Consider the following 14156-nt stretch of genomic DNA (forward strand, 5'->3'; position numbering starts at 1 on the left):
CACGAACTTATCAATCACCACCGATGAGTTATTAACTGATGGTCATGGGAACAGTAAAGGACTTCACTGCTGGAACAACATTCACAGGGCTCTTATTTGTGCAACCAAATAGATGCTTATCTGGGACGTCACGATTACGATGTAATGTCGGAATCGCCATCGCCATCTAAAATACCAAAGGAAGGAAGGTATGAAAAGCAACGTTGTTAGTTGCCCGTAAATGCTATGCACTATTCATATCGGGAAATTGTTGCCTATTTTTCGTTATCTGGTTAAAGTGCAAACCGGTGCATTTTTCACTACCCTAATTGCACGAAATTACGTAGCTTAGCAGACTATAAGACCATAAGATGTAGGAGCAGAATTAGGCTATTTGGCCTATCGAGTTTGCTCCACCCTCGGTTAATGGTAAGGGTCTATGGCATATAAAAGGTTGGGAATCCCTGACCCCGAAAGATCTTACAGAGTCATAAACCGACACGAAGAAGCTATTTGGACGATATGGACACCAGGAAGAGGAGAAAGATGTATTAGTTACATCTCTCCTTCTCTTAATTATTGCACCACTACCATTCCACACGTCTAACGCTGCCCGATTTGCCTATTTCCTTTGTCTTATAGAAACCACGATCTAGAATACTAACATATCTTTGGCATAAGACAGGAAGGACCAAAATCTAGGTACAAGTGTGCTTTCGAGAAGCAGCAAACTCCACACCATCAGCACCAAGAGTTCAGTATCAATATTGGTCATTGGAGCCGTGGCCCAACTGGACTCATCACTGCGCCACCTTGCGGCATGTAGACGAAATTGACCAGAGTCCGCCAACGCGTTACCCCGGTTACCCCGAATCTTCCACGAATAAATTCCAACTCCATCCAGTAGCTGAAGTACTGCGGAGACTCCTGAAACCTGAGATGCTCCGGCGAAGGAAAATTAACGTAGTATTGAATATTTATAAATGTTTTAACTTTTGAGTGTGGGTGCAGTAATTCAGTAAGTGCAACGTTAATTCTAAAGCCGATACTTGTGTCTTTAATCCTGAATGCACGACGCAGAATAAGAGAAGAAAACCTAATTTTCTCGATAGGCCGAAGGGGACATTATATTGCCGCCGAGTTCTGCGGATAATGCGCGCTACAGAAGTGTAGCGGTTAGAGCGAAGCTATTACAGCACGAAGTGTCGAAAGCCGGAGTTTAATTCCTGCTTCCTATGTGGACAGTTTGTGCAGCCTCCCAGTGGGCTGTGTGGGTTTCTTCTGGGTTATGTGGTTTCCTCCCAGACGCACCCGTTAGGTTAATTGTTCCGTGATTAGGCTGGGGTTAGATCTGGGCCTATTCCGAGGTGTATCTGTAAATAAGTAAATAAATTTCAAACAAATCTAATTTTAAGCCTTTTCGGAGGAGCTATATTTATGGACTGTTCGTCCAAATCTCTGGTTGAGTAGTGTGGATATAGAAGAGAGCTATTATGTCAGTGTTGCAGAGCTACATATTTTGCCTGAATAAGACTTATAGAATATCGCTTTAATTATTTCCCGAATTACAACATCTCAGTCACATCAGCATTTCACAGAGTGAGCACAGGAATATCGGGTTTTGATCATTTGTTCTTATCTCTATATTGGATCTTGAAAACGTGGGCACCTACTATCTATTAAGCCTTAGCAAACAGACAAGTTTTCAGATGAGGCAACAAATTTTAAATGAAATCCTGTTTTTTACTGGAGATGACGGAAAACAACTGGATATTATTTTTTAAAGATTCATCAGGTAGCTGGGAATAACCTGCTCTCGGCGTCGGTCGGAAGGAACCAGAACAGACTTCAGATGTTATCTTGACATGGAACCGGGTGATTTCAGAATCAGAATCAGAATCTATTAACTGCCAGATCGTACAAAAGTTACTATGGAAAGTAAAATTGTCGGTTTGACACTGCCACCTCAAATCTACACTTTAAAACATAAGTAGTCAAGAACCAGCTCCATCTGGTGTTTTTGAAGCGGACGAGTGAAATAAACTCTCCAAATAAAGTGGTGCTGCACGAAATTTGGTAATTTATCAAATAAATGAAGAATCTCATTTTCAATCAGATTTATCTCTAAATTCTGCTTCCAAACAAAGAAATCCTAAGTTCTGGTCCACTTAATACTTTGTTGAGTGAGTACTACGTTTCCAAATGTGCCAAGTGTCAACACATTTTCCCTCAGAGAAAAGTCGGATATTTTGCAGCTGACTTCATCAACGTGTCGAAAAAAAAACTTCACTTCTATTCGGACTATATTACACGGCTGCAACGACGTGTTCTTTTTTATATAAATACAATATAACACTTAATGCCTGCTGACTTATCTTCCGAACGACCGCGTAAGGTGCCTGCATATCTGCCTGGATTTCAATGTCAAAACCTTCCTTCCCGCTGTTTCTACAGTCGTCGACGCGAATTATCACACCTCAACATCTGCTGACTTAGGAACTTTTCATCTTTCGGGTCCTGCAAAAGGATGGTGTAGATTAGTTTGCAATATTATGCAGAACAGAACCAACAATTAAGATACATGGCAACTTCTTCTGAATTCAAATGAAGATCTCATTTTGTCAGTATATTATCGTACATTAAATAGCTGCTCTAGATTAGGATGACCATACTCAGGGTTCTTCCGCAAAGTTCTCTGCTTGTATGCGTATTTGAGGACAGAGCAACTATATTCTTGAAAAAAAAAACACCAAGATACAGTGGACACATTGGAGAACTGTGGAATGTTGTGGAAATTTAACGAAGCCACAAATGCACGAAAGGTGAAAGGTCAGGGAAATTAAAAAGTTCAGATCTGCGAAACTATAACCGAGCTGATTAATTATTAAATGAGATTGACTATAAACTAAATTTATTTTTTCATTATCGTTACCATAAAACAAAATAATGCATTCTGATAGAACAAACGGAGACCGAAATGCATCTGTTCCTTTAATTCATTATATAATTTAAATATTACGAGTACATAACTGTTCCCATGCGCTAAGTACATCCTCCATATTTACTCAACACGCAGACTCTGTCTCTCTCCCTAGCGTACACTAATGTTCCTGGAAAGAAAGAGAAATGAGTTCAGTGGCGTGGTTCATTTCCGCTTTGTGCTCCAGTCGTCGGACGAACGACCAAACTCAGGTAGTATCCCATCATGATTGCGCGTAAAAAACGGACAGCGCAAACTGTTTGTATTAACACTTGAAAAATAGTTGAATCTGGCGTTTCTTGATGCCTAACTTAACAGAATTAATAAGTATTGACACTGGGTCCGAACAAAACTGTAGTGAAAAACATATTGAACAACGTCTCTGGCACTGAGGCATTCGCAGTACTGGAATTACTTCAATAACCTTTCGCTGCTTGCTATACGCTTGACTGCCTATGCACAATATAACCAATCTAATTTCTCTCTTCTTCGGGGCTATCTCGCCCTCTGCTGTTGTCAGTGCAACTGTAGCTTCCTGTGTTGTGTACGGACAATTACAGCTTATTTGCGCTCATAAAAGTCAACCCACTTTGTTGCAATGAATGAGCCCATCACGTACGCACGTGATTACAATTGTGAAGGAAGCACGGCAGCCTCTCAACTTCCTTAGAATTTTGCCAAGGTTAGGACGATATTTAAAACTTGCAGAAATTTCTATAGATCTGTGGTGGAGGGTAGATAGACTGGCTGTACCACAGCTTGGTTTGAAATCACCAAGGTGCTTGAACGGAAAATGATACATAAAGTAGTGGACACCGACCACTCCAACATGGATGAAGTCATGCACATCACTAACCACATCGACACGGAGCATTGCTGCAGGGCAGCGACATATACCATCAGGGACCCCCCCCCCCAACCCCTCTCCCCCCCCCCCCCACTGCTGCCATCAGGAAGAAGATACAGGAGCTTCAGGACTCACAGAGACAGGCGCAGGAACAGTTATTATCAGGTATTGAACCAGAGGGCAAACTTCTTTGGACTTCACTTGCACCATCACTCCATTGTTCCCACAACCTATGGACTCACTCTCAATGACAGTTCACCTCATGTTTTCTATATTCATTGCTTACTTATTTATAATAATTAGTAGTCGTAGTAGTAGTGTTAGTATTATTTCTTCTTTATTTCCTTTTCTATTTGCACAGTTTGCTGACCTTTGCACATTGGTTTTCGCCCTGTTGATGCGGTCTTTTATTGATTCTATTACGGCTATTCCAATTATTGTGTATATCAGCAAGAAAATAAATCTCACGATTGCATATGGTGCTTTGATAATGAATTTACTTTGAACGTTGAATTATGTCACACTCACCCTCGTCACGGTGGTCAAGTGGGCGAAACCTTTAGAATATATGGAACAACACGAAGGCTCCTTTTGTCCCAAGTCACGTCAGTTTTGCGAACTCTACTTGATGCCACAATTGATCACATCAGGTCTGAATATTAAGTATATTCATTCTTACCTCCACGGAGGAAGTCAGCTCTTATATTCGGAGTGTTGATGAATAAAGCAGTGTTAAACTGGTAGGATCCCAGTTCATTTACAATCACAATGACACCAACAAAAACAGAGAAACTGAAATAACACGGATAAAATGAAAGGTAGAATAAGTATTATTCCTTCATCATAAGAAATAACAGGCGGGTCGCAATAACATTTGGTTCCTCTCAGACGCGAAATGAATCATAACTGTTTTGCTTCCGTGCAGGCTGATCGGCAAAAATTTCCCTGATAGGAAGAATAAGTATGCTGAATGTAGATAATGCGAATAATTCTTTCCGTTTTAATTTCTGACCAACACAAATAGAATTGTGGACATTGGGTATATGTATTTGAGTTAGGCGTTGACAAGGTCGCTCACTGTAGTCTTAATGCAGAAAATTAGGAAGGATGGGATCCATGTCGATTTGTCTGCTTGAATACGTATGGCTAACCTGCAGAATACAGAAGGCAGAGGTCGGAAGGACTTATTTTGTTTGGAATTCCGTGATTTTGGTGGTTTCCAAAGATCCATACTGGAATCTCTGCTGTTTATTATAAATGGCGGTGACGCATGATTGTAAACAAGGATGTGTGGGTTGCAAGATTCGCAGACGGTTGTATTTGTGGATGGTCCAGATAAGTGCAATACGATATCCCATTGTGTATATGTGCGGAGAGATGGCATGTAGTGTTCAATCAGCTAATTGTGAATCATTCACTTTGGAATATCAAATATAAAGGAACAGTACACAGCTATCGACAGACTCTTTAACGGCATTGACTTGAAGAGGGATCTAGGGGTTCAAATCCATAGTGCCCTGGAAGAGGCTGCATGCACATTCATAGGGTGGTAAACGAGGCATACAATATGCTTGCATTTATTAGTCAATCGATTGAGTTCAACAGTTAAGCAGTTCCGCAGCACGGTTATAGAGTATTAGTAAGGCTACATCTGGAGTATTGCATTCAATGTTTGTCACGTAATTATAGCGAGGATGTGGATACATTGGGCAGCATGCAAAATGATGCTTGGATTAAACAGTATGTACTGTAAGAAGTGATTGGAAAAACTTAGGTTGTCTACTCTAGAGCGGTGGAGAACGGTGAGAGATTTTATACTTTTAGGCTTAGATCGTGTCCAGAGTCGTGATCTTCCAGGGTCAAAGTATATAATACAAGAAGATGGGAGGGGGTGGGTTATAAATTCAAAGGAGAGGTACAGGGTAGTTATTGCTATTGCACACAGACAGTGATACCTGTCTGGGATGCACTGCAACAGGTAGTAAATATAATAGAGGCTTTAAGAGGCCTCTTTGATTGAGACATGGCTGTGCAAGTAATGGAGGGCTGTGGACATTGTACGGGTAGAAGGCATTCGGGCACTAGCTTACTTGGGCATTTAATTAGCTCTGCACAACATATTGGGTGAATATACCTGTTCATGTTAGTATCCCTATGCTTTCAAAGTTCAAGCGTTGTTTACTTCAAGTTATCCTCGGTTTAGCATATGTAAAATTCTAGAAAGTATAAAACTTATTGAATGTTTTCTTTCCGCATTGTCATAGATCATCCTCCAGGCGATTAATTAATTTCCATTTATCACATAGCTTGCATATTTCAGAAATATAATTATCGCTCCCAAGCAAGCACACGAACCAACACTTCTTTTCGCTGCACGTATTGACGCTCAGACGATGAAAACATTCAGTAATATAATAAAACTACTGAAATAGATAAACAAAAAATGTTCAGGAAGTCTTATGAAACTGGGTAACAAAAACTTATACCAGAAAAAGTTCTTTCTGATCCAAGCCAGTTAAACATTTTCAGTATTTTATGTTCCAGTCATTACGATTTTTGAATAAAACATTTCAACAGAAGTAAGGTCACGTTGTAAAGCAGATTAGAGTTCCCAAACATTCGCTGGCAACAAATCCAAAATTGTAAATACATCTGAGAAAATGGTATATGTAGGACGCCTTTTAGATATGTGACTACCGTTTCTTCAGTGGACCTTTGATTTTGAACGTGTTAATTAACGGTTTAGATTTATTGCCAAGCTAGATATTTCGATCATCTTTACAGACTATGATGCATTGGAATGTATCAGGAGTTGCAAAGCAATATTTAATGTGTTTTATAATCTAACGCATGGATCTACATTACAGTAAGTCGCCATCTCTTTTCATCTGATGTGATTTTACACTTGGTAACCACTGCATCATCAATTATTTCAGAAACCGCAATAGAATAATATTATAGTTCCATCTTTATCTTTAAACCAGTAATCCAACATTTTGTTGTATTTTGCTGAACAAATTGGAAGCATAATCCAGATCTGTATTCAATAATGCCAAATATTAATTCTTACCACTACAGGGCGAATGCCTTTTAATGCGATAATGCATTTTTTGCTCAGATAAAATACTGCAAGGCCGATAATTAAATCGTTGTATCAAGATCGATTGTGCCATTGAACAATGGATTTGGAAAACACATTCAATGATCGGTCGGAGGAATCTCTTTCATCTGATAAGAAATCAGATTTACACACTTGCAATGCAATCATTTAAGACATTTATTTTTGAGCATTCCAAAATCGAACCACGTATAGTGAATATTTACTTAAATATTTAATTCTCATCAATCTACATGCTTGGATGCACAATGTGACCGCCAATAATGTTGACTGATTGTTGTAACAGGATCATTTCGACTTAGCGTTAAGCTTGAGTCGTGGGAGCAGTGCATGGCTTCAAAAAGAGGAAGTCGCTCTTCATTGATTCTGGAGACAGAGCAACCGAGTAGTGTTGCGCTGTTGAATCGCGAACGATATGGCAGGTTCCAGGATAGCGCAAAGTTTCTTCCAATGCAGACCTTCGATTAAACGTAGTTTGAGACTGCCTACGTTTGTAACAGTTGGGAGAATTATACTCTTGGTTAATATTTCTGCTCTGCCTGCATTTGATGCTAATAAGGAAAATGATGATCAAAAGAAACAGAACGGAAGTGCAACCGAAGATTACGATCAGAAGTGTAATCGGATCAGTAAAATTCCCAGGATTCTTCGCTGAAGTGCTACTTTCAGGAATCCTTTCAGTGATATTTTCCAGAATTGTAATCAGCATAGTAACCGTGGTGGAGAGGCTCGGTTGTCCATTGTCTTTCACCAAGATCACGAGAGTTTGCGTGGAGGAATCAGACTCTAAAATAATGCGAGCTGTTCGGACTTCACCGGAATTTTTATCAATATTGAATAAAGTAGGATCGGTAGATCTCTGCAGTTGATAAGAAAGCCGCGCGTTCTGTCCAGAATCTGCGTCAGTTGCCAATATTTTGGCGACCAAGTGCCCTTGACCAGCTGACAGGGGCAGGATCTCTACCAAATCGGATTCTTCCTGTCCTGGAGGTGAAACAATTGCCGGAGCATTGTCATTCTGATCTAGAATAATCACATTCACTGTAGCCGTGCTGCTCAGCGGGGGCACTCCACCGTCACGTGCTTGAACGTGGATCTGGAAGTACTTAAATTTCTCGTAGTCAAAGGAGCGCAGTGCGTAAATTGTGCCGTTCATGGAGTTAATACTGAGGGAACTGGATAGTGGAAAGTCTTGCATAAAGTTGAGAAAGGAGTAAGAAACGTAAGAATTCTGGTCCTGATCAGGATCGGAAGCAGATACTGCAAATACAGAAGCGCCCGGCTCGTTGTTTTCCATCACGTATACATTGTAGGAGGGTTCAGCAAATTGCGGCGTATTATCATTCACATCTGACAGTATAATATGAATGATTGCATTGCTTGACAGTGAGGGGGAACCCAAGTCCCAGGCTTCGATAGGTATCTTATACTCGGACACCACTTCGCGGTCCAATGGTTCGCAAGTAATCAACTCATAATTATTCTTCGACGACTTTTGAAGTCTAAAGGGGACGTTCTTTGGAATCTCGCACTTCACTTCACCGTTTTCTCCAGAATCTCGATCAATAACATTAAGCAAAGTTATTAAAGTTCCAGGCGGAGTATTTTCTGGAATTCTGCTCACAACTGATGACACTTCTATTTCGGGTGCATTGTCATTTATATCAACTAAGTTAATAAACACTTTGGCGCGTCCTATGAATGGAGGCGAACCATGGTCCACAGCTTGAACATTCAGAGAATAACTGCTTTCTTCCTCAAAATCTAGCTCTCCTTCAACTCGAATCTCCCCCGTCTGGGAATCTAAACTGAACAACTCGCGTAGTTTTGGTGAAGTTATCTTGCTGAAAGAATATGTTAGCTCAGCATTCAAACCTTCGTCCACATCAGTTGCTTGTAATTTTATGACGAAGGTACCCAGGGGTACGTTTTCAGTTAAGCTGCTCCTGTAAACGTTGTGGTCGAATGCAGGTGGATTGTCATTGATGTCCACAACCGTAATGAAAATCTCAGCTATGCCAGATCGTCGAGGAGTTCCGGCATCAGTCGCCGTCAGGACAATTCGAATGGATGACTGTAACTCTCTATCTAAATACTTCTCTAGTACCAATTCGGCAGTTATAAATTCGCCTTCCGTTTTCTGTGTCTTCAGACTAAAATATTCGTTGGAATTAATTGTGTAGTCGGCGACCGTATTTAATCCAACATCTGGATCTTTCGCACTCTCGAGAGGGAAACGTACCCCCGGTGCAATTGCTTCCGCTATCTGTAAAGCAACGGTGTTCTCAGGGAATGTCGGGGAATTATCATTTATATCCAGAATTTCCACTTCCCCACGATAAACCGCCAAAGGATTTTTCAGCACAATTTTGAAAGGAATGCTACACAGGTTTGCGTGTCCACATATTTGTTCCCTGTCGATTCTTTCACGAACAGATAATATCCCATTCTCCAAATTAAGCTCCATATATTGTCCACCGTTCTCGGAGGTTAGTTGAAATTTACTACCGGCCAATTGCGGTACAGTCAAACCTAAATCATGAGCGACATTCCCGACAATAGCCCCACTCTCCAATTCTTCGCTAATGGCATAGCGAATATGCCCACAAATCAAATTCGGTGTACGTACCAGAATCAGAATCGCATAGCTCTTGAAAACAATGTCGCTTTTGATCGCCGAACCCGCCATTGTTCTGCACAGAGATATTTCCCAGAAACAGACCTCTGCTCGATTATACCAGAGTAATGGCCATACTACGAAATTATTGCAGGAATATGTCTGTATTCTCTAAACACAAATCCGGCATTTATTCTGCCCAGTCTCTCTCCAGAAAAGCTCACTGCATGAGAATTACATCGCGTCTGATCTTTATTTTCTGGGATGTGGGCGGGTCAATGGATCCTTAGAGACGTTTCAGATTCTTATTGGTACACAGCGACACAACCAGTCCCATTCACTAATTGCATCGACAGTTCTTAAAGCTAGAAGGTTCTCGCAAAATAATTAATATTGAACAGCAATAAAGCATAGACATTCATATGAAATTCCTTTTCAAAATTTATTTTCGTAAGCCACTTTAAAACGGAATTATATCTAAACTAAAGACGATTGCCACAAATTTAACTGCAATGTAAAATAACGCAAACAACAGGAATTCTGCAGATGCTGGAAATTCAAGCAACATACATCAAAGTTGCTGGTGAACGCAGCAGGCCAGGCAGCATCTATAGGAAGAGGTGCAGTCGACGTTTCAGGCCGAGATTCTTCGTCAGGACTAACTGAAGGAAGAGTGAGTAAGGGATTTGAAAGCTGGAGGGGGAGGGGGAGATGCAAAATGATAGGAGAAGACAGGACGGGTAGGGATAGAGCCGAGAGCTGGACAGGTGATAGGCAAAAGGGGATACGAGAGGATCATGGGGCAGGAGGTCCGGGAAGAAAGACAAGGGGGGGGGAGTGACCCAGAGTATGGGCAAGAGGTATATTCAGAGGGACAGAGGGAGAAAAAGGAGAGTTAGAGAAAGAATGTGTGCATAAAAATGAGTAACAGATGGGGTACGAGGGGGAGGTGGGGCCTTAGCGGCAGTTAGAGAAGTCGATGTTCATGCCATCGGGTTGGAGGCTAGCCAGACGGAATATAAGATGTTGTTCCTCCAACCTGAGTGTGGCTTCATCTTTAAAGTAGAGGAGGCCGTGGATAGACATGTCAGAATGGGAATGGGATGTGGAATTAAAATGTGTGGCCACTGGGAGATCCTGCTTTCTCTGGCGGACAGAGCGTAGATGTTCAGCAAAGCGGTCTCCCAGTCTGCGCCGGGTCTCACCAATATATAAAAGGCCACATCGAGAGCACCGGACGCAGTATATCACCCCAGTCGACTCACAGGTGAAGTGATGCCTCACTTGGAAGGACTGTTTAGGGCCTTGAATGGTGGTAAGGGAGGAAGTGTAAGGGCATGTGTAGCACTTGTTCCGCTTACACGGATAAGTGCCAGGAGGGAGATCAGTGGGGAGGGATGGGGGGTACGAATGGACAAGGGAGTTGTGTAGGGAGCGATCCCTGCGGAATGCAGGGGGTGGGGGGGGGAGGGAAAGATGTGCTTAGTGGTGGGATCCCGTTGAAGCTTTATTTTCGCCATGGATGTCCAGTCCTTATATACTGCCATCCCCCATCAGGAAGGTCTCAAAGCTCTACGCTTCTTTTTGGATTCCAGACCTAATCAGTTCCCCTCTACCACCACTCTGCTCCGTCTAGCGGAATTAGTCCTTACTCTTAATAATTTCTCCTTTGGCTCCTCTCATTTCCTCCAAACTAAAGGTGTAGCTATGGGCACCCGTATGGGTCCTAGCTATGCCTGCCTTTTTGTTGGGCTTCTGGAACAATCTATGTTCCGTGCCTATTCTGGTATCTGTCCCCCACTTTTCCTTCGCTACATCGACGACTGCATTGGCGCTGCTTCCTGCACGCATGCAGAACTCGTTGACTTTATTAACTTTGCCTCCAGCTTTCACCCTGCCCTCAAGATTACCTGGTCCATTTCCGACACCTCCCTCCCCTTTCCAGATCTTTCTGTCTCCATCTCTGGAGACAGCTTATCCATTGATGTCTACTATAAGCCTACTGACTCTCACAGCTATCTGGACTATTCCTCTTCTCACCCTGTCTCTTGCAAAAACGCCATCCCCTTCTCGCAATTCCTCCGTCTCCGCCGCATCTGCTCTCAGGATGAGGCTTTTCATTCTAGGACGAGGGAGATGTCTTCCTTTTTTAAAGAAAGGGGCTTCCCTTCCTCCACTATCAACTCTGCTCTTAAACGCATCTCCCCCATTTCACGTACATCTGCTCTCACTCCATCCTCCCACCACCCCACTAGGAATAGGGTTCCCCTGGTCCTCACCTACCACCCCACCAGCCTCCGGGTCCAACATATTATTCTCCGTAACTTCCGCCACCTCCAACGGGATCCCACCACTAAGCACATCTTTCCTTCCCACCTCTCTCTGCATTCCGCAGGGATCGCTCACTACACAACTCCCTTGTCCATTCGTCCCCCCCCCCCCATCCCTCCCCACTGATCTCCCTCCTGGCACTTATCCGTGTAAGCGGAACAAGTGCTACACATGCCCTTACACTTCCTCCCTTACCACCATTCAGGGCACCAAACAGTCCTTCCAGGTGAAGCATCACTTCACCTGTGAGTCGACTGGGGTGATATACTGCGTCCGGTGCTCCCGATGTGGCCTTTTATATATTGGTGAGACCCGACGCAGACTGGGAGACCGCTTTGCTGAACATCTACGCTCTGTCCGCCAGAGAAAGCAGGATCTCCCAGTGGCCACACATTTTAATTCCACATCCCATTCCCATTCTGACATGTCCATCCACGGCCTCCTCTACTTTAAAGATGAAGCCACACTCAGGTTGGAGGAACAACACCTTATATTCCGTCTGGGTAGCCTCCAACCTGATGGCATGAACATCGCCTTCTCTAACTTCCGCTAAGTCCCCACCTCCCCCTCGTACCCCGTCTGTTACTCATTTTTATGCACACATTCTTTCTCTAACTCTCCTTTTTCTCCCTCTGTCCCTCTGAATATACCTCTTGCCCATCCTCTGGGTCACCCCCCCCCCCCTTGTCTTTCTTCCCGGACCTCCTGTCCCATGATCCTCTCGTATCCCCTTTTGCCTATCACCTGTCCAGCTTTCGGCTCTATCCCTCCCCCTCCTGTCTTCTCCTATCATTTTGCATCTCCCCCTCCCCCTCCAGCTTTCAAATCCCTTACTCACTCTTCCTTCAGTTAGTCCTGACGAAGGGTCTCGGCCTGAAACGTCGACTGCACCTCTTCCTATAGATGCTGCTTGGACTGCTGCGTTCACCAGCAACTTTGATGTATGTTGCAATGTAAAATACCTCATTCTCTGATAACATGTCGACAGATTATCTTCTTCAGACTATATCCAATTATTAAAATTAACCTTAGTGTACTGTTCACTGTCGTCGAAGGTTAGAATAAATTTACGCGCTGATAATTGCGGAATTTTCGAACATAAACCTTGTGGGATGCTCCTGGCAAAAGGCATTCGTTCCAACCTTTCACCTATTGAATACCGAATTGCAGAGAATCAGATTAGCACAGGCCTTGAAAGCAATGTTTTCGCCAAACTCTCCATTGTTCAGCACTGAAATATTTCTCAGTGTCGATTAACTACATTATTAATAAAACTTTGCTCCCTGGTTTTAAAGAGGGAAACATACCAGTGCAATCAAGGTGTACCTTCTCCCCGTGGTCCACCATTGAACAATATATATTAATGTAGAAATTATGGAGCGAAGATGTACAATGAAGAATTTTTGCAAACTGAAAATTCATTTCAGTCGAAATTTTTATTCGATATATAACTTTCAAAGCTATCCACACCCTTGCCAAATGACCATATCCAGAAAGTGGAGGGAATGCAGATTTTCATTTGCATCAGCGCTGGTATACAGGACGTGCGAAAACATATATGTTTTAATGATAATCAAGGAACACAGATGGAAATACGACCTTTTTTTCCCGTCAGTCGGTGAATTAAATGTGAATAGTGAGGAATTACTCAACTTGTAGTGATGGGCTACCCTAGCCATTTTTAGAAATTGTAATTAATGGTTAGTATTGGATTGCAACCAGCAAGACCACCAGATATTACCCGTATCAAATGCTTTGAGCTTAATGGTAAGGCACGCTGTTTCGGTCTTATTACGATACATAATAAGCCATGGGGCTCAGGAGTACGTGATGGTTGTAGGTTAAACTGGTCAATTCCTTTTCTCTTTTTTTTTAATTCAATGCATTCCTGAAGCTCATTTCTCTACCTCACATGTTTTCGGCAGTGCCCCTAATCTGACAGTTCTTTGCCATTGTCCTGCAATTCTGCTTAATGTACATCATGGCTCATATACATCTCTGGGCATCTTTCGTAAAAGAAACGAAACAACAGCTGGAGGAAACTCAAATGAAGGGAAGATGTAGCACTGACCAAGACACCTTCAGTATCCGGCTCGAACCGGAGACCCTGGAGCTGTTAGACTAATCGCTGTCTGCAGTCTATAGGAGAAATTCATCAGGATCAGCCAGTGTCTCACCGTGTGGACAGATGTGCACAGATCTTTCCCACGGGAACCTTGCTTCTGTCACATGCTAAAATTCGACTCGGTACTGCTCTGGATTACTTACAGTATCAATATCATGT

The 14156-nt window shown here is 42.6% G+C and overlaps 1 protein-coding gene across 1 annotated transcript in view; it reads right to left on the bottom strand.

Moving 5' to 3' along the window:
* Positions 1–14156, bottom strand: part of LOC134349875 (uncharacterized) — a 102553-nt gene that overhangs the window by 27340 nt on the left and 61057 nt on the right. Inside the window, exon 3 of the mRNA XM_063054840.1 lies at positions 7235–9678. Within this exon, the coding sequence (XP_062910910.1) occupies positions 7235–9678 (2444 nt within the window). The remainder of the gene's footprint in view (positions 1–7234; positions 9679–14156) is intronic.

This window comes from Mobula hypostoma, chromosome 7 (genome assembly GCF_963921235.1).
Source record: "Mobula hypostoma chromosome 7, sMobHyp1.1, whole genome shotgun sequence".
Lineage (NCBI taxonomy): Eukaryota > Metazoa > Chordata > Chondrichthyes > Myliobatiformes > Myliobatidae > Mobula > Mobula hypostoma.